General features: G+C 52.8%; 1 protein-coding gene across 2 annotated transcripts in view; it reads left to right on the top strand.

Moving 5' to 3' along the window:
* The window catches only part of PPP6R2 (protein phosphatase 6 regulatory subunit 2), a 98,186-nt gene extending 76,392 nt beyond the window's left edge, over positions 1 to 21,794 (top strand). For both annotated transcript variants that reach the window (XM_080343986.1, XM_080343987.1), the window contains exons 14-24: positions 140 to 225; positions 510 to 590; positions 2,063 to 2,160; positions 4,839 to 4,896; positions 5,756 to 5,883; positions 6,891 to 7,066; positions 8,328 to 8,490; positions 8,886 to 8,974; positions 9,926 to 10,133; positions 19,115 to 19,270; positions 20,266 to 21,794. In XM_080343986.1, the coding sequence (XP_080200112.1) occupies positions 140 to 225; positions 510 to 590; positions 2,063 to 2,160; positions 4,839 to 4,896; positions 5,756 to 5,883; positions 6,891 to 7,066; positions 8,328 to 8,490; positions 8,886 to 8,974; positions 9,926 to 10,133; positions 19,115 to 19,270; positions 20,266 to 20,317 (1,295 nt within the window). In that variant the 3' untranslated portion in view covers positions 20,318 to 21,794. The remainder of the gene's footprint in view (positions 1 to 139; positions 226 to 509; positions 591 to 2,062; positions 2,161 to 4,838; positions 4,897 to 5,755; positions 5,884 to 6,890; positions 7,067 to 8,327; positions 8,491 to 8,885; positions 8,975 to 9,925; positions 10,134 to 19,114; positions 19,271 to 20,265) is intronic.
* Positions 21,795 to 22,260: the final 466 nt, after the last annotated feature.

Raw genomic sequence — 22,260 nt, 5'->3', positions numbered from 1 at the left:
GTTTTTAGAAAATGGGGAGTAAAATGGCGAGCGCTCACGCGGTGTGTTCCTGAGCTCCCGTGCAGGTGTGACGGTGCCCGAAGGGCTGTGACCCCGTCTGGCGGAGCTGTGACAGCGCGTGGTCCCCTCTGTGTTACAGAGCTGCCCGAGGACTGCAGAGGGAGGTGGGAGAGTTTTGTGGAAGAGACGCTGACGGAGACAAACAGGAGGAACACGGTGGATTTGGTGAGCGCGCTGACACTGTGCATGTTTCACACAGGCCTGCCGTCCTCTGGACTTTAGCTACAATAAGTGATGGTGCTGGATTTGTTTTTCTGCTTGTTTTGATGTTATGCGTACAAGGGCAGGAAACGTAGTCCAGAGCAGCTCTGCAGGCGGCAGCAGCTCTGCTACGTGGTGGTGAATAGTCGATGTTTCTGCGTTATTCCCCGGGACAGTTTGACGATGTGTGTGAGGTGGAAGCGTTGGAGCGTTCTCAGTTCTGTATTGTTTCCCTGCCCGTGTTCCAGGTGAGCACGCACCACCTGCACTCCTCCAGCGAGGACGAGGACATCGAGAGCGCCTTTCCCAACGAGCTGTCTCTGCAGCAGGTGAGCTGCTCCTGGGGGGCTCTGCTGCTCCTGGTGGTGGGCTCTGCTGCTCCTGGTGGGCTCTGCTGCTCCTGGGGGGCTCTGCTGCTCCTGGGGGGCTCTGCTGCTCCTGGTGGTGGGCTCTGCTGCTCCTGGTGGGCTCTGCTGCTCCTGGTGGTGGGGTCTGCCGCTCCTGAGGGGCTCTGCTGCTCCTGGGGGGCTCTGCTGCTCCTGGTGGTGGGCTCTGCTGCTCCTGGTGGTGGGCTCTGCTGCTCCTGGTGGTGGGCTCTGCCGCTCCTGGGGGGCTCTGCTGCTCCTGGGGGGCTCTGCTGCTCCTGGTGGTGGGCTCTGCCGCTCCTGAGGGGCTCTGCTGCTCCTGGGGGGCTCTGCTGCTCCTGGGGCTGGGCTCTGCTGCTCCTGGTGGTGGGCTCTGCTGCTCCTGGGGCTGGGCTCTGCTGCTCCTGGGGCTGGGCTCTGCTGCTCCTGGTGGTGGGCTCTGCCGCTCCCGGGGGGCTTTACTCCTCCTGGTGGGCTCTGCTGCTCCTGGTGGGCTTTGCTGCTCAGCTTTGCCCTTAAGCCGGTTTGTAATTTACCTTTCTGTTTCGGACTGCAAAGCCGTACTAAAGTGATAGCAGCGAAGAGCAGCGAACAGTAGCAGGTAGAGCAGTAAAAAGCCTTGACTTAGGACAAAAGTGAGGTAATTAAGGGTTCACTTGCATTGAGCAAAGATCTCAGAACCCTTTGGGCTCTGCTAAAGCTCCATCACATACATGGAAGCTGCTTTTCAACACAAAATATTTAAACAAGTTCCTCCAACCTTTTTAGATACTGAGACATAAAGAGCATTAGCAGAACACACGAGTTTCAGCCCGATTAGGAGGAAGCTTCCTGCGGGGAGTAAAAACACAATGGCAATCTGAAATCTCATTAAGGGTAAAGATGAGCTGGAAATAGTTCATATTCTTTTGTCCAGGTTCTCTGACGGGCTGCTCTGACATCACTGCTGCCTTTCTTCTCCTCACCTGATACTTAATTATTAAAAAAGGGAAAATGTTGGAAGAATTTGGTCCGCTGGGTCAGGAGAAGACACGATGCCGGGACGTGGGCCTGGTTCTGAGGGGCTGGGAGCAGGGAAGGGACCTTCTTGAACTCCATGGGGAGGTTCATTTGCAGCGAGGTAAAATTTATGTGGCATTGGAGAAAACAAACAGATGAGAACAAACTGCTACAACCTTCTAGTAGAATAATGAAGCCAACAAGTGGAAAGTGTCGTGACTCCCTTTGGAAGGAGCTGAGACCAGGGGAGGGAGGCGTCTGTAGGACTCGCAGGAGCCTGTTTGCCATTCTGCCGTGAGAAGGGCGTTGCAGCAGATGGTTTCTCGGAGTGTGTCAGTTTTCGATGGTTTGGATGCTCTGAGAAGCCGAGTGTCCAGCCCGCTCGGTGGGTGTCTCTGACACGCTGCTGATGGCCATTGTTGGCTTCCCTTGCCCAGGCCTTCTCCGAGTACCAGATCCAGCAGATGACGGCCAACTTCGTGGATCAGTTTGGCTTCAACGACGAGGAGTTCGCAGACCAGGACGATAACATCAAGTAAGTTTGTAAGACTTCAAGAGCCTTACGTTTAACATTTAAGCCTCTTTGCCTCCATTTTTCTTCTGGTTCAGGTTTTTAAACGCGCTTCCTTTGGTTTGGAGCGAACGGCAGACTGATCGAGGGCTTGGGAAACAGTCGACCTCTTTTCTTTGGATAGGAGCCCACCCCAGTCTGCACAGACACTTCTAGAACCAGTGAAAATTGCTGCTTCATTTTGAAAGGAAACATTTTTTTACTAAAACACGCAATTATCATCCAGCCATATTCTAGATTAAATTGAATTGCCCAGAAAGCAAACCATTAGAGCTGACTCCAGGCAATTATACAGATATTCTCCTGCGGCATTAAGTCCTTCTTGAAATTAGAAGTAGAGAGAATAGCTTTCTGATGAAGTGCATGGGAAAAATTGGCCATTTTCTCTCTTCCGAAAAGGGACTGGTAGGTAAGGCAGGAGCAGCCAGCGGTTCTGGGCCGGCAGGTGCGGCTGCGTTGAATGCTGTGCGGCTGCGTTGAATGCTGTGCGGCTGCGTTGAATGCTGTGCGGCTGCGTTGAATGCTGTGCGGCTGCGTTGAATGCTGTGCGGCTGCGTTGAATGCTGTGCGGCTGCGTTGAATGCTGTGCGGCTGCGTTGAATGCTGTGCGGCTGCGTTGAATGCTGTGCGGCTGCGTTGAATGCTGTGCGGCTGCGTTGAATGCTGTGCGGCTGCGTTGAATGCTGTGCGGCTGCGTTGAATGCTGTGCGGCTGCGTTGAATGCTGTGCGGCTGCGTTGAATGCTGTGCGGCTGCGTTGAATGCTGTGCGGCTGCGTTGAATGCTGTGCGGCTGCGTTGAATGCTGTGCGACTGACTGGATTCAGTGGTTGGAATTTGTGCTGCTTTTATAGAACCACTGTAATCTGATTAAAACCACAGCTCACCTTCTCACCTTAGAAACTGTCGCTAAGGAAGTGGCTGGGGCTATAATTATCCCACTTGGCCGTAATGGTTCTGAAATGACACCAATTTAGTGCACGTTTGTTGGCAGAGAGTGTTCCGGGAGGATACCTGGGGGTTTCCAGCTCTTTCGTTTTGCCCGTTCGCTTTTATCCTGTGGCAAAGTCTCCATCGAAAGAGCCGTTTGTGGTGGAGGGGACAGGGCAGCGTGTGGCAGCTGCGGGGTCGGCGCTGCTCCGCACCGCCCCGGCACAAAGTGGCAGCGTTCAGCGTGGCTCCGGCTCTGCGGCCGCTCCACCTCCGCTTTGCCGAGGGTTCCCCTGCTGGTTCTGCTCAGACCGTGTCTTCAGCCCCGACTGGGCTCCGTGAAGTTCCCTGCATGGAATGAGGAGCTGGAAATGGTTTGGCAGCTGCCGAGTTGGTTTGAGGCGTGAAGCAAAGCGGAGCCGCGAGATCCGCAGGGCTCGGCAGCCCCGGGGTCGGGGACGCGGGGCCAACACGAGAAAGGTTTTGCAGTCCAGCTTTGCAGCTCTTTTTCTGAGCCTTGTAGGTGTCGGCAGCTTGAATCAGGCCACGTTCCAGGCTAGGGTGGAAGTTGAGTTGAATGTGAGTTGCTTGGTTCTACGTGTTTTTTAAAAGAACAAAATACACTTTAAACAGAGCAGGTAGCAGCAAATATCGAACTCGCATGTGTGCAGGCGGAAGGGAAGAGTTGAGTTACGTGAGGAGCTGCTGGTGGCCCTTTGAGAAGGAAGATGAAACGGAACAGCACTGGGAGCTGGGAGGTGCTGTCTCTGTGACGGCAGGAGGAGGAATATCCTGCAGAGCTGTTCTGAATGCTGGGTGCTGCTGCCTGGCATCTTTTCCAGCCATTGAGAAATGTTGCTTATATGAATTTGAATATTTTACAAAGTCTTAATCAATGTCCTGCTGGTTTGCCTGGCAGTATTTTTTACTAACTGAACAGCCTTTAAAAAGAAATAGTCCTGTCCACACTTAGGGAAAGGGTGACAAAGTCCTGCCACGTTGGGGTGTTCTGGCCTGTAGCACCCTCTGCTGTTCTTAACACACACTCTTAGGTCTAAATCAGAAACTGGGTGAGTTAGTGACTTTGGCAGCGTTGGCGTGTTGGTAACGTGGTAACATAACGGGGCGATTGAGGCACCAGGACACAGATCCTCTGCAGTTCCTGTGACTGGTTTAGAGCAGCAGCTGCAATCCCGTCCGGATATTTCGGGGTAGATCCCAGTGCAGGATTCCGGCTCTCGGTGTCTCGGCTCAAGCTGAGGAACCCAGCGGGAATCCCGGGGCAGCGTGACACGGCTCCTTCTCTTCTTAATTCGTTAGGAGTTGGGTTTTTAAATTCATTAGGAATTGGATTTTTAATGCACGTTTGGGTTCAGCTGGAGATACCTGGTGAAAATCACTGAGCTGCCCTTGATGCTGCGAAGGTACCGCGAGAGCTGCTAAGCAAACGCCAGAGCTTGCTGTGAAACCCCACAACACCAGATCCGCCAGAGGGTCACAGAGGTGTCGAATCACTCCCAAGAATGAAAATCCCACCTATTCTTTTCAAAAACAGCAAATAATCTTGTGTCTCAAAGAGAGGAGACCCCTGCATGCAGTGCAGAAGTGAACGTGCAGGGAACGCACACAGAAGGCGTTGGGTGGTCACATCCAGTATTTTTGGTTGTTGTCCACTCGGTGCCACCGCTGACGTTTCCTTCTGTTCCTTTTTCAGCGCTCCCTTCGACAGGATCGCAGAGATCAACTTCAATATCGATGCTGATGATGACAGCGTAAGTGGGGCTCTTGGGACATTTATCTCATGAGACAGATTCCGGCAAGTGAGTCAGTGCTTGAATTAGCCGTGGTCATTTGGAAAGAACAAAGAACCGATATGTTATTTTGGTCAATGGAAAGCGGCGGCTGGAACTCGGCACATCCCGGGTCCCCTCGCAGAACCTGTGTCGCCTCACTGAGCATCCTCAGAGCAGGAGTCGTCGTTCCCTGCAGCGTGGATCCATTGTCCTTATTGGCACTTTGCTAATCTTGCCATACACAGACAAGGAGAAAAGGCGAATGGAAAGGGTTGGGTTTCTTACGGGTCTAAATATTGCAGTGCTGTGCGCTGCCTTTTCTGTCTTACTGACCTGAATCGGTGCTGGTTGGGGCAGCCGGACAGTGGCTTAGCAGAGGTGATTCCACACTGGTCTCCTGACCAAAGCTAGTTCTAGTCAATACTAAGACTTAGGCTTTTTTAGTCTTAAAATACTTTGTCACTTAAACAGCACTATGGAGAGTATTTTTTCCCTCTGTGGCCGCTCTAGGCAGCGCTCTGTACATACAGAAAGTCTGTTTCATTTTGGATCTGCCACCCAAGCCTGCAGCGCCAGGAGCTGTTTGTGCACTTGTTTTCGTGAGCAGACAGTTGGTGTGTGTGCTGGGATCCTCCTGCAGCCGCGGCCTCGGGCCGGGCACCCGCTGCGGTCACCCCCGACTCTTTGAACTGAGAGATCTGTTAATTGAGGGATCCAGGATGCTCAAGTAGACAGATCATTGGTCTGTTTAGAGGGAAATCTCACTTTACCGTGTCTGAAAAGTTCTGGTTTCTGCCCCCAAAGAGTGGGATTTGATTTCTTTTTACCGCTGTTCTAGCCCAACGCTTCCCTGTTTGAAGCCTGCTGCAATGAGCGCATCCAGCAGTTCGACGACAACGAGGAGGAGGAGGATATCTGGGAAGACAAGGAGATCACCTATGCAACCCAAGTGAAGTCAAGGACACGGTAAGGTGAAACAAAAGAGCCTTTTTTTTCCCCCTAAATAGTAAGAAACTGTAATTTCAGTTAAGCGGATGTTTAATTTTTTGTTATTTATGTGCCGTGAAGCCTTTTTTCTGACACAAACCAGCGTGCTGCCCGTGTCCTCAAAAAGAGGTGGTGGTTTGTCTTGGGTGTGAAACCAAAATCCAATTGAAGGGAGTGCAGTGATAATGGAAATACCTCATTACTGAGTCTATTATCAAATACATGTAAAAAAATAACCCCCTTAGCGTGAAATACTCGGACCGTACTCCTTCCCTCGTACCCGCAGAGGCGCAGGTTGGCAGAATTGTGACACTGAGGGCAGCTGGCAGAACAATCTTTTTCAAGATGTCAAACGGCTGAAAGCCTGAGCCTGAGGGGGCTCCCCGGTGCATCGCTGGCACTGCCGGTCGTGGCCGGCTCTCCCTCCCGTTGGTAGAGTCACTTATTCAATAGAGTCGTTCCTGTCATTCTGAGCCTGAAAATGCGATCAAATGAGACAGGAAAAACGGCCACGTCTCACCGCTCGTTTGCCCGGCGTCAGTAAACCGATGGTCTCGCTCATACTCGAGCTGCCGCATTCCCCTCTGTCTGCTCCTGTCCATCTCCAGCCCCCAAATGTCGCTGCAGCGTTTTTCCCACCGCAGCTGCCACCGTTTGGCCGAGCGGAGCTCTCCAGGAGGCGAGTGGCGACATCTCGAGGAGCATCCGCGGTCGCTTTCTGAGCTGGGGCTCCCTGGGGAAACGGGCCGTGTGGAAGCTGAGCACCGCTGCAGCCATCTCCAGCGATCCTCCGCTCGTGCCCTGCGCTCCGGGCGCGACGAGAAACTGCCCCAAGGGTTGGTCTCATTCCAGCTTCTGCCATGGAGAGTCGCAGCATCTCAGACCCCAGCGAGTTCATCGGAAAATGATCATTAAAAATGGAGTCCTGCATTTTATTTAGATTATTTCTGGGCGGTTTAGGTTAATTCTGAGTTTTCGCTGTTTAGATTTGGAGCATCTCAGACCTCAGAGAGTTCGTCCAAAAGCGACCTCGAGAACGGAGATCACGACTGTAGCGTGGACTCGGAAGAAGAGGAGGAAACAGAACAGCAGGCGCCTCCTTCCTCAGCAAACAGCAGCAAGAACGGTGTTTCTGAGCAGAAAGACTCTGACTCCTCCGAAGGTAAAGGGTTTCAGACGGGCCCGTCCCGTTTGAAATGAGATGTGTGCACGTCGCCGGGTCGCTGCTCTGGAGCTCCACCTGTGCCCATGAGAGGTGGCCGTTTCAGGCGTCATTTCTTGCCTCTGCAATGTGAGTTGGAGCCCTGCCCAACTTCTTCCAAATAGCAGAGGGACGCTGCGCTAGGCTGGGGCAGCTGCACAGCTACAAGTGTGATCACAACCCCAGCTCTTTGAGTGCTAACCAACAAAATAATACACTTAAATCATAAGAATTTTATGCAGACCCTTGCCGAGTATCTCTAGACTCCACATATCTGCCTTTTCCGCCTAATTGTCTTTCTAGTTTTACTCTGCACGTTGTAAACCTGCTCTTGCGGTGCCCAGAGGGACGAGGTTTCCCCGCTCACGGCGCAAACGGTGCCCTGTGGGCGCGTGAACACCGTGGTGTCAGCACAACACGTTCAGTCAGCTGAAAAAAGGCACAAAGACCTTTTCCCAAGCGTTCATTTCTCATTCGGTGCAAGCACTTTGTGTTCTAAAACATTGCTTTTTCTAGCTGATGTCTTTGTGTTGTAACCGTCAGCAAAGTGCATGTTTATTCCAGTAATTCGCTCTCTACATGCATTGGATAGTGTCAGATATTTTCGGTTCAGATGTCGGTTCCATTTTTGAGTGAGTGTAGACTTGGGTGCGTCTCTTCCACTGTTCGGCTGGTTGTGCGCAGGTCTGGTTGCAATCCTTCCTCTTTCTCGAGAAAAGGTGATGAACAAAGCATTTTAAAAACTAGTGATTTGTAGGAATAGAAGCACATCCTAATGAAGGAAGGTCAAGCAGAGACTTGTGGGGCTGGGACTTTCAAAACCAAATTATGTTCTTAGTTTTGCTCAAGATCACTTCTGTGATCATCAGAGTTTTAATCCGTATATCAGTTCCTGACCTGTAGTTGCCAAAATTGAGTGATTAGTGGTTGAAATGGTTGAAAGCCGTGCCATGCAGCTTCTCATGGGAAACTGGGCTCCTTGGAGCAGAGTGGACAGCAGGAAGCCGTTCCTAATGGCATTCTCCTGCATTGCTGCTGCTCTCCCACGGATCGTGTTCGTATTGCCCAGAGAGGGTTTCCCCGCGGGCTGCGGGTGGGACGGGCAGGATGGGGCAGCGGTGCTGGCGGGCGCTCTGTCCGTCTTGTCCCCGGGGCGGGGTTGGGGTGCTGGGGCGGGCGGAGGCCCGAGCGCCCCGAACGCGGTGGCTGTTGTGTGCCGCAGGCTCGGGCTGGACGGCCGTGTTCGAGCCCGTCGGCTCCAAGCCGCCCGCGCCCTGCGTGGCCATGGACGTCGGCTCCAGCGTCTGGGACTCGGCCGCCCCCGGGAGCGCCGCCCCCGAGGACAAGGGCTGGGCCAAGTTCACCGACTTCCAGCCCTTCTGCTGGTAAGAGGCACACGTTCTTTCACCTTTGTTATCATTTTTGAACTAAAGAATGTTTGAAATATGGTTTGATGGAGGACACTGCATGTTACCTTTTCTTCCCTTTCCCTTCCCCTCACCACCCCTTTTGTTTTTTAATATTGGCTGAGTATTGTGGATCATACTTCATAGTTCCCTTTGCCTTCCCGTGCACTCATCTCTGACACAGCAATACTGATGTATCATTCATCACTGCTAAATACACTCAGAGCATAAACTAAGCAAAGGAATCGATTTTTTAGAAGTTAAAAATATTTCTGTAAAGAAGAGTAAGCTCAGCGATAGCCGGTGTCGGGGATATGTGGAAGCACAACGGAGATTTCCGTCCCTCGTCCTCATGGCTTTCCCTCCCGCTGCAGCTCGGAGTCGGGCCCGCGGTGCAGCTCTCCCGTCGACACGGACGGCAGCGGTTCAGGAGGAAACCCGAAGCAGAGCCCAGACAAGAACTGTGAGTACAATATAACACAGATGAGTCATTGAAGATGTTTGAAACCCCGCTCAGCAAGCGGAGTGTGCTGGGAGAACCTCCCTCCAGCGGCACCCGGCTCACCCCGCTGGAGCCTCTTCCGTTCCGACATCAGTCTGCCAGCATAGCAACTCAAAAGTCCTGAGTGTTTGTTGGGATCACACTATTCAGCAAGAAAAGTGTGAAATTTAAGTTAGTAAGAGTTGGTGTCATGGAGACACTTCATTTACAGACTCTAAAACTGCATGCTTGACTATAAAGTTATTAATACTTACCAAAATGCAAAGGGTTGGGTGAGTTTCTGTTGGTAACAGTTGGTTCGCTTCGGTCTGATTTCTCTCCCTGCTCCTCTCTGAGCAAGGAGGAATAAAATTTCACTAAGGACTCTGGGAGTAAATTCAACTTGTGTGTGGTTCCACTTCTGTGAGCGGCTTTTCGTGTGTGTGTGGAATTGAAACCATTGAACGCTTCAAAAAGTGGAGCTGCTTGAATGCCACCCAGAGCCAGGGACCGCGGCGCTGCCTCCGGCCTCTGTCCGAGCTCCGCCGGGCAGAGAGGGAGGAGAATCATCCTTGCTTTTTGTTTGGTTGGTTTTCTTGCCCTGCTTGCAAAAGTAGAATCATAGAATAGGATCACAGAACCGTTTTAGTTGCAAGAGACTCTTAAGATCATGGAGTCCAAGCATAACCTAAATCTGTCCCTGCCCCATGGCCTGAGAACCTCATCTCTGCCTGTCCAGCCCCCAGGGATGGTGGTTCCAGCACTGGGCAATAGTATCCCCTGATGTGCGACGGGCACAGAAACAATCATCTCAAAATGCACAATAGTTGCAAGCGGTCGGTGTCACACCACCCTGCTCGCTCGGGGTCGTACCTGGGGAGCTGTTTGTGAGGTTTTGTTCGTTTTGCAATGTGAATTATGTGCTTTTCTCAGTCAGCGCCGCCTCTCCGTGCGTTTGGAACGTGTGCGTGACGAGGAAAGCGCCGCTGGTGGCCTCGGACAGCAGCTCCTCGGGAGGCTCGGACAGCGAGGAGGAGGAGGACAAGGCCGAGACCGTCACGGAGACCATCAGCACCGGCTCGGGCCAGGAGACCATCAAGCTGACCATGGATGCGAAGAACGAGAAGGCTGTTTTCACCAGGTGCGGAAGGAACCTCCCCAGCTGGGGTTAACGCGGCTTTTCCCTCCTAGACACCGGGGCCCCGCGTGTCCCGTGTGAGCATCTCTCAGCTTGCTCCTCCAGGGCTTTTGTTTGAGGAAAATATTTATAACGGGTTTATTTTAAGAAGTGTTTGTGGCTCGTTTTAGCCACTGAACCACGTCACAGAAGCATCACCCGTCTGTCTGTCTGTCCGTCCGTCTGTCTGCACGAAGGATCCGGACACGGGCTCACATCAGGGTCAGGTCGCACAGGAGGGTCGAGCAGACCCGCGTGGGATGGAAGTGCAGGGGTGGCGTGGGTCCTGCAGGGGGACGAATGAAATCATTCGAGCTCTCACTTCCCCTCCTCGCCAGAGTAGTGCAGAGCATTGCAGACAATACACAGTGAAGAGCAGGAAATGGCAGGGGAAGGTGCAGGAGATCCCAAGATCGGTTCACGACTGGGCACCAGTTTGGCTGGAGTTGCATATGCTCAGATGTAGCGTTCTCTGACCCCTGGAAAAGCGAAGCTGCTTCTCAAAACATTCACCTGTGGGGACCCAGAAATACCACTCAGGTTTAAGATATTTGTGCTTTTTCCTCATGTTCCTCACAAGTGTGTAGGGGATGATTCCACTAGTTGGAGTCCCTTTATTTCATGCATCTGGCTCAGGAACAGGTATTTATTTACCTTTTATAACAGTTTTTATAATGATAAAAGTTAAATATCTTGGCCAATCATAATGATAGCATAATCGAATATTCCAGAAGGTTGATATTTATTAGCGGGTCAGCTCTGGGTTTGCTCACATTGTTATTGCTCACTGTGTCCTGTAGGCTTTTATAATACTTCACCATTTATCCCTTGCTGTTGTGTAGACATTGGAGGCCATTTCTCTACTTCCATTAATCATTGGTTGTTCAGTTTTGGCTTGTGAGCTAAATACAAATAATACCAAAAAGCCCTGAAAGCCTTCAGTGCAAACTGCTCCTTCACTGCCTGAGAACAGCCTGGGGACCAGAGCATTTCGGCCTGGGACCAGAGCATTTTGGCTCAGGACCAGAGCATTTCGGCTCAGGACCAGAGCGTTTCGGCTTGGGACCAAAGCATTTCTGCATGCAAACGTGCCCTTTGATCTCTAGTTCAAGCTACTTGCAGTTAAGGTTCATAGATGCATATATTGTGTGCATTGTTGATAGTACACAGCTGTAACCTACGTCATGTTAGTTTTCCGGTGTGGAAAGTTGTTAATGTATAGCAAGTGGTTAATCGTGTTTAGAGCACGGCAGTGATGTTGTGCAGGCTGGCCGGCGGCTCTGCCCTGTTGTGGCTGCTCAGCGGGGCGGAGAGGCGCCGGGAGCTCGGGACACGCGGGGTTACAGGGCTGCTGCGCGAGGGGAGAAGTTAACCAAGGGCCAGGCAGCTCCCAGCTGAGGTTTTAATAACGTGGCCAGTTTTTATTCTTGATGTCCGCCTCAGATGGCTTTCCCCTTCATAGCTGGAACGAGCGAGGTGCCAGAGGTGCGTCTGCTCGCGGAGCGTTTTGGTGAGCGGGACTGGTCTGTGTGGCCAATCTGGCTTCACCAAAACGAGAGCAGGAGAAGCCCTGCCTGCTGGGCTGAAGGCAGCGCCTCCCGTTCCCGTTTCCATTGCACTTCGTTACATCTAGTTAAATCATTGGCTTATGTAGCTCAGACAGCCCCTGCTCCAGACGCTTTTCCTCTGCGAACGCCTGTGTTTGGGAGCGGTTGTATCCACACACGTGCTGTCTGCCTGCAGTCACAGCCGCTCTGTGCATCTCTCTTGGCATGTTCTCTGTAGCAGGTAGGGGTTGTTTCGGGGCTGGGCAGGTTGCCTGTTGTGGGCTGTGCTGCCGCCTCACGCTCTGCAGTTTTAAGCCTGTTTTTCTCTAGATCCTTGCAATAGAGACAAGGCTGCTGGTGTTGCGTGGCTGCGGTTCTACAAAACTAATGCCATTTTGGCACAGAAAGTGAACACTTGAGTCACCGCAGGCTCCACTTTAAAGGTGTCTGTAGCTTTTCACAGCTATAACTGTAGCCAGAAATAAAAGCAGAAGCGGTGGGAAGGCAGAAACCTGTTCCTGGTGGTGGCTGCGGCTGCCCCGCTCTGCTTTGCTGGCCACGTCCTCCCGTGGGTGAATAGGGACCGGTGACAACAATGGAATCACAGCAATCTGCCTCCTGATGGGACAGACGCACGTGAACTCAGGTGGCCAATAGTAAATTAATTCATTTCTTACCACCCTCCTTAACGATTCCAAGGAAATGAGCTCCACTGACAGTTTGTTTCCTATTGAATGTGTGGTTCCTACTGACAGTTCTGCTTAAATAACCATGTTTGTAGTTTAAATATCCTACCAAGAGGGTGTTTTAGATGTATTCACGGAACTTCTGTGCTTCAAGTGTATTTAGCAAACTTCCTTTTCCGTATCTAATTCTATGCAGTAGTTTGTTGTGGAAGAATCAGTTGTTTTGCAGAAGTTCTCTAACAAAAGACCTTCCAGTATTGCCCAACCTCGCCCTTCAATGACTTGAGAATGTGTGTTAGGCTTGAAAAAGATGCTTTTTATGGTGCATTGAACCTTCTGCTTGTTCGTATTTTTCTGTGGAAAATGCCGTGTTTGGTGAGTGTGCAGTTTGCAAAGCGTCCCCGCGGCCCCGCGCGGCCGGACCAAAGTTAACTGTGTCTGCTTTTCCAGCGATCTTTACCGTTTCTCTCTTTCTATGCTTCTCTCTGTTTCCGCCGCTCTTGCCGCCCGTCTCTTTGCTGTGGGTGTTGTCAGAGTGTTTAGACCTGCAGACAGAGGGTATGTATGACGGGGACCTGCCCGGGCTCCAAACATCCACCGGACAAGCCCTTGCTCCTATTCATTCCTTCACACTGGGCTGGAAAAATTGCCGCTGGAGCGTTGGGCTGGGAAAGCTCATTGTTCACAGCCAGTCAAACACATCCTGGAAAGTCTATTTGAAAAGCCTGAATTTGGGGTCAGGCACAGCCCTTTGCGCACGGTCGGCACAGCCGTGGACGAGCTGTTCAAAACCAAATGTCCGTGAGCTCCACCACGGTGTCCTGGAGCTCCTGCTGCCCCCATTTGTGAGCGGTTTCTGCAGGCAGGGTGTTGTGTGTGCTGGCAGAGCTCGGTGCTGAGCGCTGCGCCGCGGGGCCGCTGCTGGATCAGGCCCTGCCGGGGTTCCTCGCAGCAGCACTAACAGTGTGTCCTCGCATGCTGCAGGGGCCGTGCAATAACCATCAGTGTGTTTCCTTCCTTTTCCTCCCAAAGCTTGCTTTCTCTTTCAAATCACGGCAGTTTACTAATTATTTTCTAGAACGTATCCATTGAAATGAATTTTCCCAGGGGCCGTGCAGGCCAGCAAGACTGTGCTATAGTTTGTGGGTGAGCACAGGGACAAAGAGGTTAATCTCTGGATTAAAGTGTCTCATAACGGTTCATCCCAAGAGGAGAACGTTCCAGCAAACATGTGAGCTTTGTGATCCAGGAAGGACAGTTGTCTGATGAACAGAACCGCCATCCCGCATCAGAGCAGCCGTCACGTTGTTGTGTGAACAGCGAACGCTGCCCTTCTAACAAACCTGTGCAGGTGTTCTGGAGCACAGAACAAGCACTGATCAGACTTGGATTTAACGGGGAAAGCAGAACAATGGATGCAGTATACGCAACACGAGCAGTGTTTTTGTTGCTGGAAACCACTTGCATTTCCATGTCCGTGTGCCTCGTTTTTAATTGCATGCCCTTAACCCGAGCTTTTGCATTTCTCCTTGATGATTTCCAAAAGCTGTCCGAAGTGTTTCGCTGCCGTATTGTTCAAAATAAGGTTTCTAAGCAGCTTCTTAAAAGATGAGCTGCGCTTAATAATTCAACAGCTCCAGCTTTTGCTGTGTATGGTGATAGCGGGCTGGGGACCTTTGCAGCTTTTCATTTCTCTTTCAGTTTATTAACTCGACCTGAAATACCTTTTAACCCTTTAATATTTCTCTGTCCCTTTTCTGTTTCGCTGTTGTGTATGTTTGTGGTCCCTCCTGCTGCCTCCTCACCCGAGCGCCTTGGAAAAGCAGCTCAACAGGGAAGTTTAGAGAACAACAATGCTCCCGCTCTATTAAAAACAAAGATATCTCCGCTGTGTCTGTATAACCCCGCCTCTCCTGTAGCACATTAGTCACCGTGCACACAGACACTGGAGGTGCTGCAGCAGTTTCCTTAGAACGGAGCTGCAGACCAGCCAACATGAGCGATTTCTGCAGGTTGCAGGAGATGGGCAGTCTCTGCCTCAGGGTTCTGGTAGAAGCAGCGAGCGAGCGTCTCGTGTTGGTGCTCACGGCTCTGGGCCGAGAGCGCCCGGCTTTGGTTCGACCAGCAGCGCCAACCCCCAATTGCTGAAACGGCTCAGAAATAGCGGCTGGCAGCGGTTCCGGGGACCAGCGGGACCCCTGGGCGCAGAAACGTCCCCGCCGAGCGGCGTCACGTTGTCACAGTGGATGTTTCGAGCTCTCCCGCTCTGGGATACGTTGTTTTGTTGGGTTTCGCCCTGTGCCTGTTGCTCTTGCATGTTGCTCGCGGCCCTGGCACGTGGGGAGCACGAAGCACCAGCATGAGGGCTTGTCTTGCTGTCTCCCATTGCTCCCAGACCGGGACGGGCTACTGGGCTGGGTTACTGGGCTGGGTTACTGGGACGCTCCAGACTGAGGATGAGGGGAACCAGCATGCGGTGGGGAGCGGGGCGTGGAGTGCGATGCCACTTTGTAAAGCGGGGCTGTGTATTGGTGAACATTTCTTCAGAAAGAGAAAGAAAAGACTCATCCGAGGTCCCGTGTCACCAGAAAGCTTTTCCAGTCAGTGATGAACACTTAGAAGATCCCGTCGATGATGATTATTGCACTAAGCTGACACAAGCGTTGGGCTTTTCAGTGGGGAATTGCGTGTAGATTTGAAGCCAGACGTCCCGTTCTGTGTGACTTTGTCTAATTAGCAAACAACAGATAACTGTCCAGCGTCTTGAGCGTGGCCGCCGCTGCCCCCTGCCCTTGCCTTGCACTTGGTCCCTGCAAAGCCCGCTCCCCAAGGACCTGCCTGTGGGCTCAGCATGAGCCTTGGTCTCCATGACGCCTTTTCCCTCCCCTTGCTGCCCAGTTTGCGGCTCCGCTGCTTTCCCAGTGCGTCCTGGTGCCTTCTGTTGTCCGTGTTACTAATTGTTCACCAGAAAGACCAGAGGGTGCGTAAGGTGTCCCCAGAGCTGCAGCGGTGAGTTTGGAGCTGGGTACCGTTTAGCCCCAGGGCTCTTTCATTCACTATCAAATCCTTATTTCCCCACAATCCCCAAATCTCCTCGTCCGTATGGGACCGCAGCCCGAATTCTTCACCGACCCTTTGGCGCTGAGGTGCAGATCAGCGGTGCATTGAGCGTCAGGAGCTGCAGTAGGAGCTGTAGCACCTGCGTTCGCAGTTAGTCCCACGATTCAGGGTCAGCTTGGCTTCTGTTGCAGCACCAGCAGCCGTGCAGCCCAGCTGGTCTCGCTGGGTCCCAGGTGCTCTCGGTGAACAGCCGCTGCAAAGCCGGGGCGGAACCGGGACGTGGTTTGCAGTGGTGCTGTCAAAACGGGTGTTAAAAAGGGGTTTGCATCATGAAACTGCACGAGAGAGGTGTCAAAGAAACCGCAACGCTGGAGTGTTTTGCTGATGAAGCTGGTGGAAATCTACAGGAAGACCTGAGTTGTTATCAAAAATTCAGTGAGCCCCTGGTGCTTTCATCTCCATTAGTAGTGTATCGCTTTAGCTGGGTATCAGCTCTGATAGAAAATGCTTTTTGACAACTTCAGTGATTGCAAAGTGTGAACTTTGAATCGTGTGTTTCCAAGAAGAAATGGCACTTCAAGGCCAGCAATGGGATTGTCACCTGGGAAGCTCCGCGACTGCAGGGCTTGGGCACGAGAGCAAAAAGAACCAACAGCCAACTGGTAGCACCTGAGGATGTGTAATACTGCTTGTTTTCATGTGTTATATTACGAGTAGCAACAGCTGAGAAGCCCACGCTGTCCTTATGGCAGATTTTCCCGTGTTGCGGAGCAGAGCCGACCTGTGTGCGGAGATCTGCACAGGCCGCGGCACCTTGGAGCAGCGGCGTTTGGGAGCCTTCCTTGTCTGATACACGTGCGCATCAGTTAATGTGAAAGAACAGCTTTGGAAGTAGTAGTACTTTAAATACTTCTGAGCTTAAAATGCCTACTGTAATCTTGTCACGTAATCATGGAAGTGCCATCCAGGAGCTTGGCGGCACCGTCACCCGGAGGAGACGTGATCGCACCTGCCTGGAGGAACTCGCTGCCTTAACAGGCAAACCAGAGATGGTGTTTGAGATGAAACCCCTCGGCAGGAACAGCAGCAACTGCTGTTTTTCACCGGCTGTGCGATCCCCGGCCGTGCTCCAAAGCAGTCGGTGACCTGTGGCATCCCGGGTGTTCCTGGTTCATCACCTTCAAGTGGCGCTGGCCAGAACTGCCCACATTTCCCGTTCTGAAGTTGACTTGGGCGGGAGATGCCATGAGGGGAAACGGCCTCAAGTTGCGCCAGGGGAGGTTGAGGTTGGATGTGGGAACAATTTCTTCCCCAAAGGGCTGTGGGGCATTGAACAGGCTGCCCAGGGCAGTGCTGGAGTCACCATCCCTGGAGGGCTGGACAGACGGACATGAGGTTCTCAGGACACGGGGCAGGGACAGGACTGGGCAACAGTTGGATTCAGTGATCTGGAGGGGCTTTTCCAACCACAATGACTGTGTTTCTATGAAAAGCCACTGTTCTGGACAGACTTACACTTATTGTCGGGACATTTGTACGAGTGTCTTTGAATTAGAGCTTAAATTTATTAATTCTTTCTGGAGGCAGAAGTATTAGAGATCTGTTTGCAGAGCTTAACTAAGAAGAGTCTAGAGTAGATTCTTCCTCAGCTTGCCGTAACCAGCCTCAGGGGAGAAGAGCCGTGTGCCGTGGGGCCAGAGAAGAGCCGTGTGCCGTGGGGCCAGAGAAGAGCCGTGTGCCGTGGGGCCAGAGAAGAGCTGTGTTCCCATGGGGCGAGAGAAGAGCCGCGTGCCGTGGGGCGAGAGAAGAGCCGTATTCCTGGGAGGCGAGAGAAGAGCCGTGTGCCGTGGAGTGAGAAAAGAGCCCATGGGGCCAGAGAAGAGCTGTGTGCCGTGGGGCGAGAGAAGAGCCGTGTGCCGTGGGGCGAGAGAAGAGCCGTGTGCCGTGGGGCGAGAGAAGAGCCGTGTTCCTGGGAGGCGAGAGAAGAGCCGTGTGCCGTGGGGCCAGAGAAGAGCCGTGGTCCTTGCCGGTAACAGCTCTGTCCGGTCGGGGTTTGGAACAGGCAGCCAGGCTGTTGGTGGCGTGGAGGGGACACCTGGGTGGACGACCGTGCCGGCCTGGCCTGAGGGACACAGCTGGCTGCTCGAACAGGCTGCCCAGACGGACACTGATATCTCTAGGTACTAGAGCTTGTTCCAGGCTAGAACCAGCTCTGGGCTGAGCCTGCTGGTGCTGGTGTGCTCCGTGGCTGGTTTCCCGCTGCCCGTCCGTCCTGCCGAGGTCTGCGTGCCCAGCTCTGCTTTCCCGTGAGCCGGCTGGAATTTCCATCCGCAGTCAGATAACCTCAGGACTTCATAACATCGGAATCCTCGTGTCATGGAAATTTCAGTGATTGAGTTGCAGAAGTTTATCTTTGAGCCATTTAAAGCTCCTGGGCTCCCGTGCCTCGCGTGGGATTCATTTCTGATGACATTTCTGGTAACTCAGCTCAAGTCTCTGCTGTCTCATCCTTCCCCTGCAGTTTCTCCAAGGTATACTTTTGTACTTGCGGTATTTCTTTTGAAGAGCATATTAGCCCTTTATGAAGAGAAATGTTTTTGTTTCATTATTCCTCTTTTTTAGTGTATTTTTTTCAAGAGGACACGGAAAAGTAGCTACAGAAATAGAACCTTGATCTCCAAATCTCCGTCACATCTTAATTACCTGTGATTAGACAGTGATTATATGTCTGCATTATGAACTCCCCCGGCAGCTGGTGATGTGATCCCAGCTCAGTCATCTGCTGAGCTTTGCTTCCATTTCTGTAGACGCGCTGTCTGAAAGGAGGAGAAATCATTCTGGAGCCTGGGACTGGGTGAAAACTGGGAGGAAAATCACTCACATGCAACCTGGTTCTCTGCCATAGAAGGCCAAAAGTAGCGATGTTCATAGATACCTCCTCTGCAGTTAAAACCGTGGGGCTCTCGAATACAAGTGTGGAAGATCCGGAGGTTTTGTGCTGGCAGGTTTTCCCTTTTGCAGGATTCGAGCTTCTGTTTTGCTGTAGGGAGACGTCCTGGGGACCGTCACCTCGGGCACGGGGATCTGATGCGTTACGGAAAGCGAGTCTGTTTAACCGCGTGTGGCTTCTGAAGGTGCCGCTCAGGAACGTCCCATCAGTGGGTCTCAGTTCCACAGGGTTTGGGCTTCTGTCCTTCAGTTTCAGTCGTTTGTAGGTGCGGACAGGGGGATCGGGTGCCGCTGGGGACCCATCCGTAGGGCAGGGCAGCGAGGGTGCCGCTGTTAGATCAGAAGCACGCTGGGCCAGAACCCTGCTGGCCCTGTGCACTGGGGAAGGTTGGCCAGGAGGACCTGCCCTTCGCGTGCTGGCGCTGCCGGCTCCGGGAACGCGCGGGCCGGGCTTTGCCGTGGGACTGCAAACGCCTTTCTGGGGAGCTGCTGTTCCTGTGCACGTTTGGTGTCTTCATTTTAGGAAACGCAGCCTCCGGGAGGCACACGCTGCTTTTTCATTCCCGTTTCTTTTCAGTTCACGTTTCTTTATGGGATTTTTATGGCCTGTGCTAGGAGAGGAGGAGGAATATTTCTTTTCCTGGTTGGAATTGAAGCCTCGTTGATTGCCGTGTTGATGTGAACTCGAATTCTCCCCACACAGCGATGCGGACTGCATGGTCATCGACAAGCTGGCCATCGCCGACATGGGAACAACGAAAGCCTCCAAAGCCCTGAACAACGTGGCCCCGCGCCCCGAGGAGCACCAGAACCCCCCCGCCGGCGTCACGAGCGTCACGGAAACAGCCACGAAAGACAGGTGGGGCACTCGGGGCTCTGTTTGCCAGGCACCGACACAGAATCGCTTTGTACCGTGTCCCTGAAGGTGGTGGTTCTACCACTGGGCTGTGGTCCAGGTTACATAAGTGGTAGATCTGGAGCCCCGTGGAGGGCGCGATGCTGCAGGTAGTGTAGAGCTGTTACCACCATATATTGCACATGTATTTCAATTTCCCAGACATTGTCAAATTGTCATGTTTTACTGAAACAACAGACGCCTCAATTCATACTCATGCATAACAAACATGGGTGTGCGTGTTCAGGTGAACATATCGACATTGGCAGTTAAAGTATTATGAGGGACAGTGAGAATGTGTTTGGGAACTGGAACTGCATGTAATCTCCAGGAGAAATATTAATAATTCTTCTGTGAATGTGACAGTTTAGGTCTTTTTAAATACGGCACCCAATCCTTCTGCGTATCGAGCGCTGTCACCTCGCAGCTTTGCTCTGGCTCCTGGTTTGGCATCGGTACCGCGGTGCCCCTGCTGTTCTGGAGCTCAAACAGCCCTCGCGGGCGCTCAGCGCTCCGGAGTGAGCGTGTTCGGTTGAACCCCACGCCATGGTGCTGAGCTGGAGCCAGAGCGGGTGCTGCTGGTGTTGGGTGCTGCTGGTGAGCAGCAAGTTCTTGGGGCTCCGAGCAGCCGATCCACTCGACTCCTGTCCCTTGAAATGCGCCTCGGGACCCCCACGGTCGCATTCCAAACTTATTGAATTAGGGTTGTGTAACCGGCGCTCCAAGCTGACTCCTCAGTTCCTGTTTTGCTTTCTAAATTTAGCGGTTTGTGAAGGATTTGGAGGAGGCTCATCAGAAATCTGATAACGTTTGAGCAGGCAGAAGCAGCAAAACTAGAGGGAGGGTGGTCAGATAGCAGCGGAGAGGAAGGTTTCCACCCAGGAGCAACATGAGCGTCAGGAGCGAGCGTGTCCCAGGGGTTGCGTTGCTCTAACGTGGCTTTCTGGGTTTCTCTTTAGGAAAGAAGACGTCTTGCCCTGTGCCGAAGCCACGTTAAACGGCCCCGCTTGATGAAGCCGACGCAGTGGGACGTGTGTGATCCAGGCCAGGCTGCTACCTGGTGATGCAATTTGTCATTTTTTTTTTTTTCATTTTAATTTTATTTTTTAATAAATGCTGCATTGATGAGAGAGCTGGCATTCAGGACCAGACACGCAGTTTCGACACCAACAGTCTGTTCTGAAAGACACTTGCATTGTCTAAATGTAGCATTGATCAGTTAGTCATCACAGGAATGATGGGGTTCTTCCCAAGAAAGCATTCTGCCTAATTTCAGTTCCTTGTCCCCTTCCCCCTCTCCCTTGATTTTGTTTTGTATTTGGGGTTCAATCCTATTTTCTTAGTGTTATTGCACACAGTATTCAGCTTCTCTTGAGAAAGGTAGCAGGTCTAACGCTGGGACTCGGACAGTGCACAGGAGTCCCGCGGTCGTGTGACCAAAGTTCCCGATGGAGCTGCCTCTGGGCAGCGTTTGCACCGCTTTTGTATAGCAATAAAGCCTTATCAGAAACATTTCATAGGAGGAAAAGATGCAAACACTTTACATGGGATGAAGCAGGGAGGGATTGTATTTGACGTCTTTGTGGGGCGGGAGGGAAGTCGCTGACGTTGTCCCAAGCCAGAGGCCGAGCAGGTAACTCGCCGCGACGCCGACCCGTCCGGAGCAGCGGGAGCTCTCTGCGTTCCAGTGAATTGCTCGGTGCTCTCTGCTCCGGAGACGCCGCAGTTCAGTGCGGAGCTTGGGGCCGTTAGCGACCGCTCTTCTGTCCAAGCCACGGCAGCTCAGCTCCCCGGACGCTCGGATGGCTGCGGAGAACGCCAGCAGGCGGCGGGATGTTTGCCGGCCGAGAGGAGAGCGACCCGCGGGACTGCCGCCGTGCCGAGCGAGAGCACAACCAGGTTACCAGGTGTTTGCTGGCTTTTTGGAGACTCTTGTATTTTCGAATTATTATGGAAATACTTTTTGTTTTGTTCTGTTTCTAAAGTTTTTAATGGATGCAGGAACAGCAACACTTTTGCACTTTGTACCTAGTGACAACATTGGAGAGCAAAAAGGCCCCGGCACCGGGCTGTGCTGCTCCTCCCCAGGCGCTCGGGGCTCGGAGGTGTCGGGGGACACGCGCGGCTGCCCTGGGGCGGAGGGTTTGGAGAGACGGGCTGTGCTTCCAGCTGCTGGGGCGCGGGGCCGGGGGGGTGCGCCTGGCTCTGGAGCACGGGACCCGCTCCTGCCCGCACCGTCCCGACGGGACACGGCTCTGCCCAGGCTCGTTCCCAGTCCGGACCGGTGCGCACGGGTCAGACGGGTGCTGGGCCACATGCAGCTGGGGCTGGAGACAGCAGATCGCTACCCCAGAGCTGCTCCTCTGCCCCCGTGATCCAGGCCCAGAGCTGTGCCGAGGCCACCGCGCAAACGGGGAACGCCGCTGCTGTTGTTAGTCCAAGACCTAAGCTGGAAAATCGTTCACTTTGGAATAAAAGCATGAAGCTTGACACATAGGTAGCCAAATAGCTTATTTTTCAGATATATTCTCACTTGCGAGAAGGACTTTGCCCTGTGAGTATGAAAAAGTACCTCGCACAGATCCGTTGTCGTGAGCAAAGGCATCCCAGCCAGACTTCAGTCTTCAAAAACTACTTCATTTTGAACTGTGACGCGTACGTAGTGCGTATGAAATCTTCTGCAGTGTGTCGAGAGGTGCTGTGTGGGGGGAGTGAGGTGGACAGAATGGTTTTGCGGGTGGTGTCAGCGTGTTCTGCGGGATGGGTGACGTTCCCGCGGCTCGGTTGTCTGCCCGAAGGTGCCAATGTTCATTTTTGCTCGTGGGGAGCTGGGGGCTGGCTCTGGCGCGGCTGCGGGGGTTGCGGAGCGGCCAGGGTTGCTGCGAGCGGCTTGGGGCTGGGGCTGTTTGTTACTGGGAAGCAGGTGCTCTGGTGGCACAGCACTGTTGTTCTGA

This window comes from Nesoenas mayeri (assembly GCF_963082525.1).
Source record: "Nesoenas mayeri genome assembly, chromosome: 1".
Lineage (NCBI taxonomy): Eukaryota > Metazoa > Chordata > Aves > Columbiformes > Columbidae > Nesoenas > Nesoenas mayeri.
This window is presented reverse-complemented; position numbering and strand designations above follow the sequence as displayed.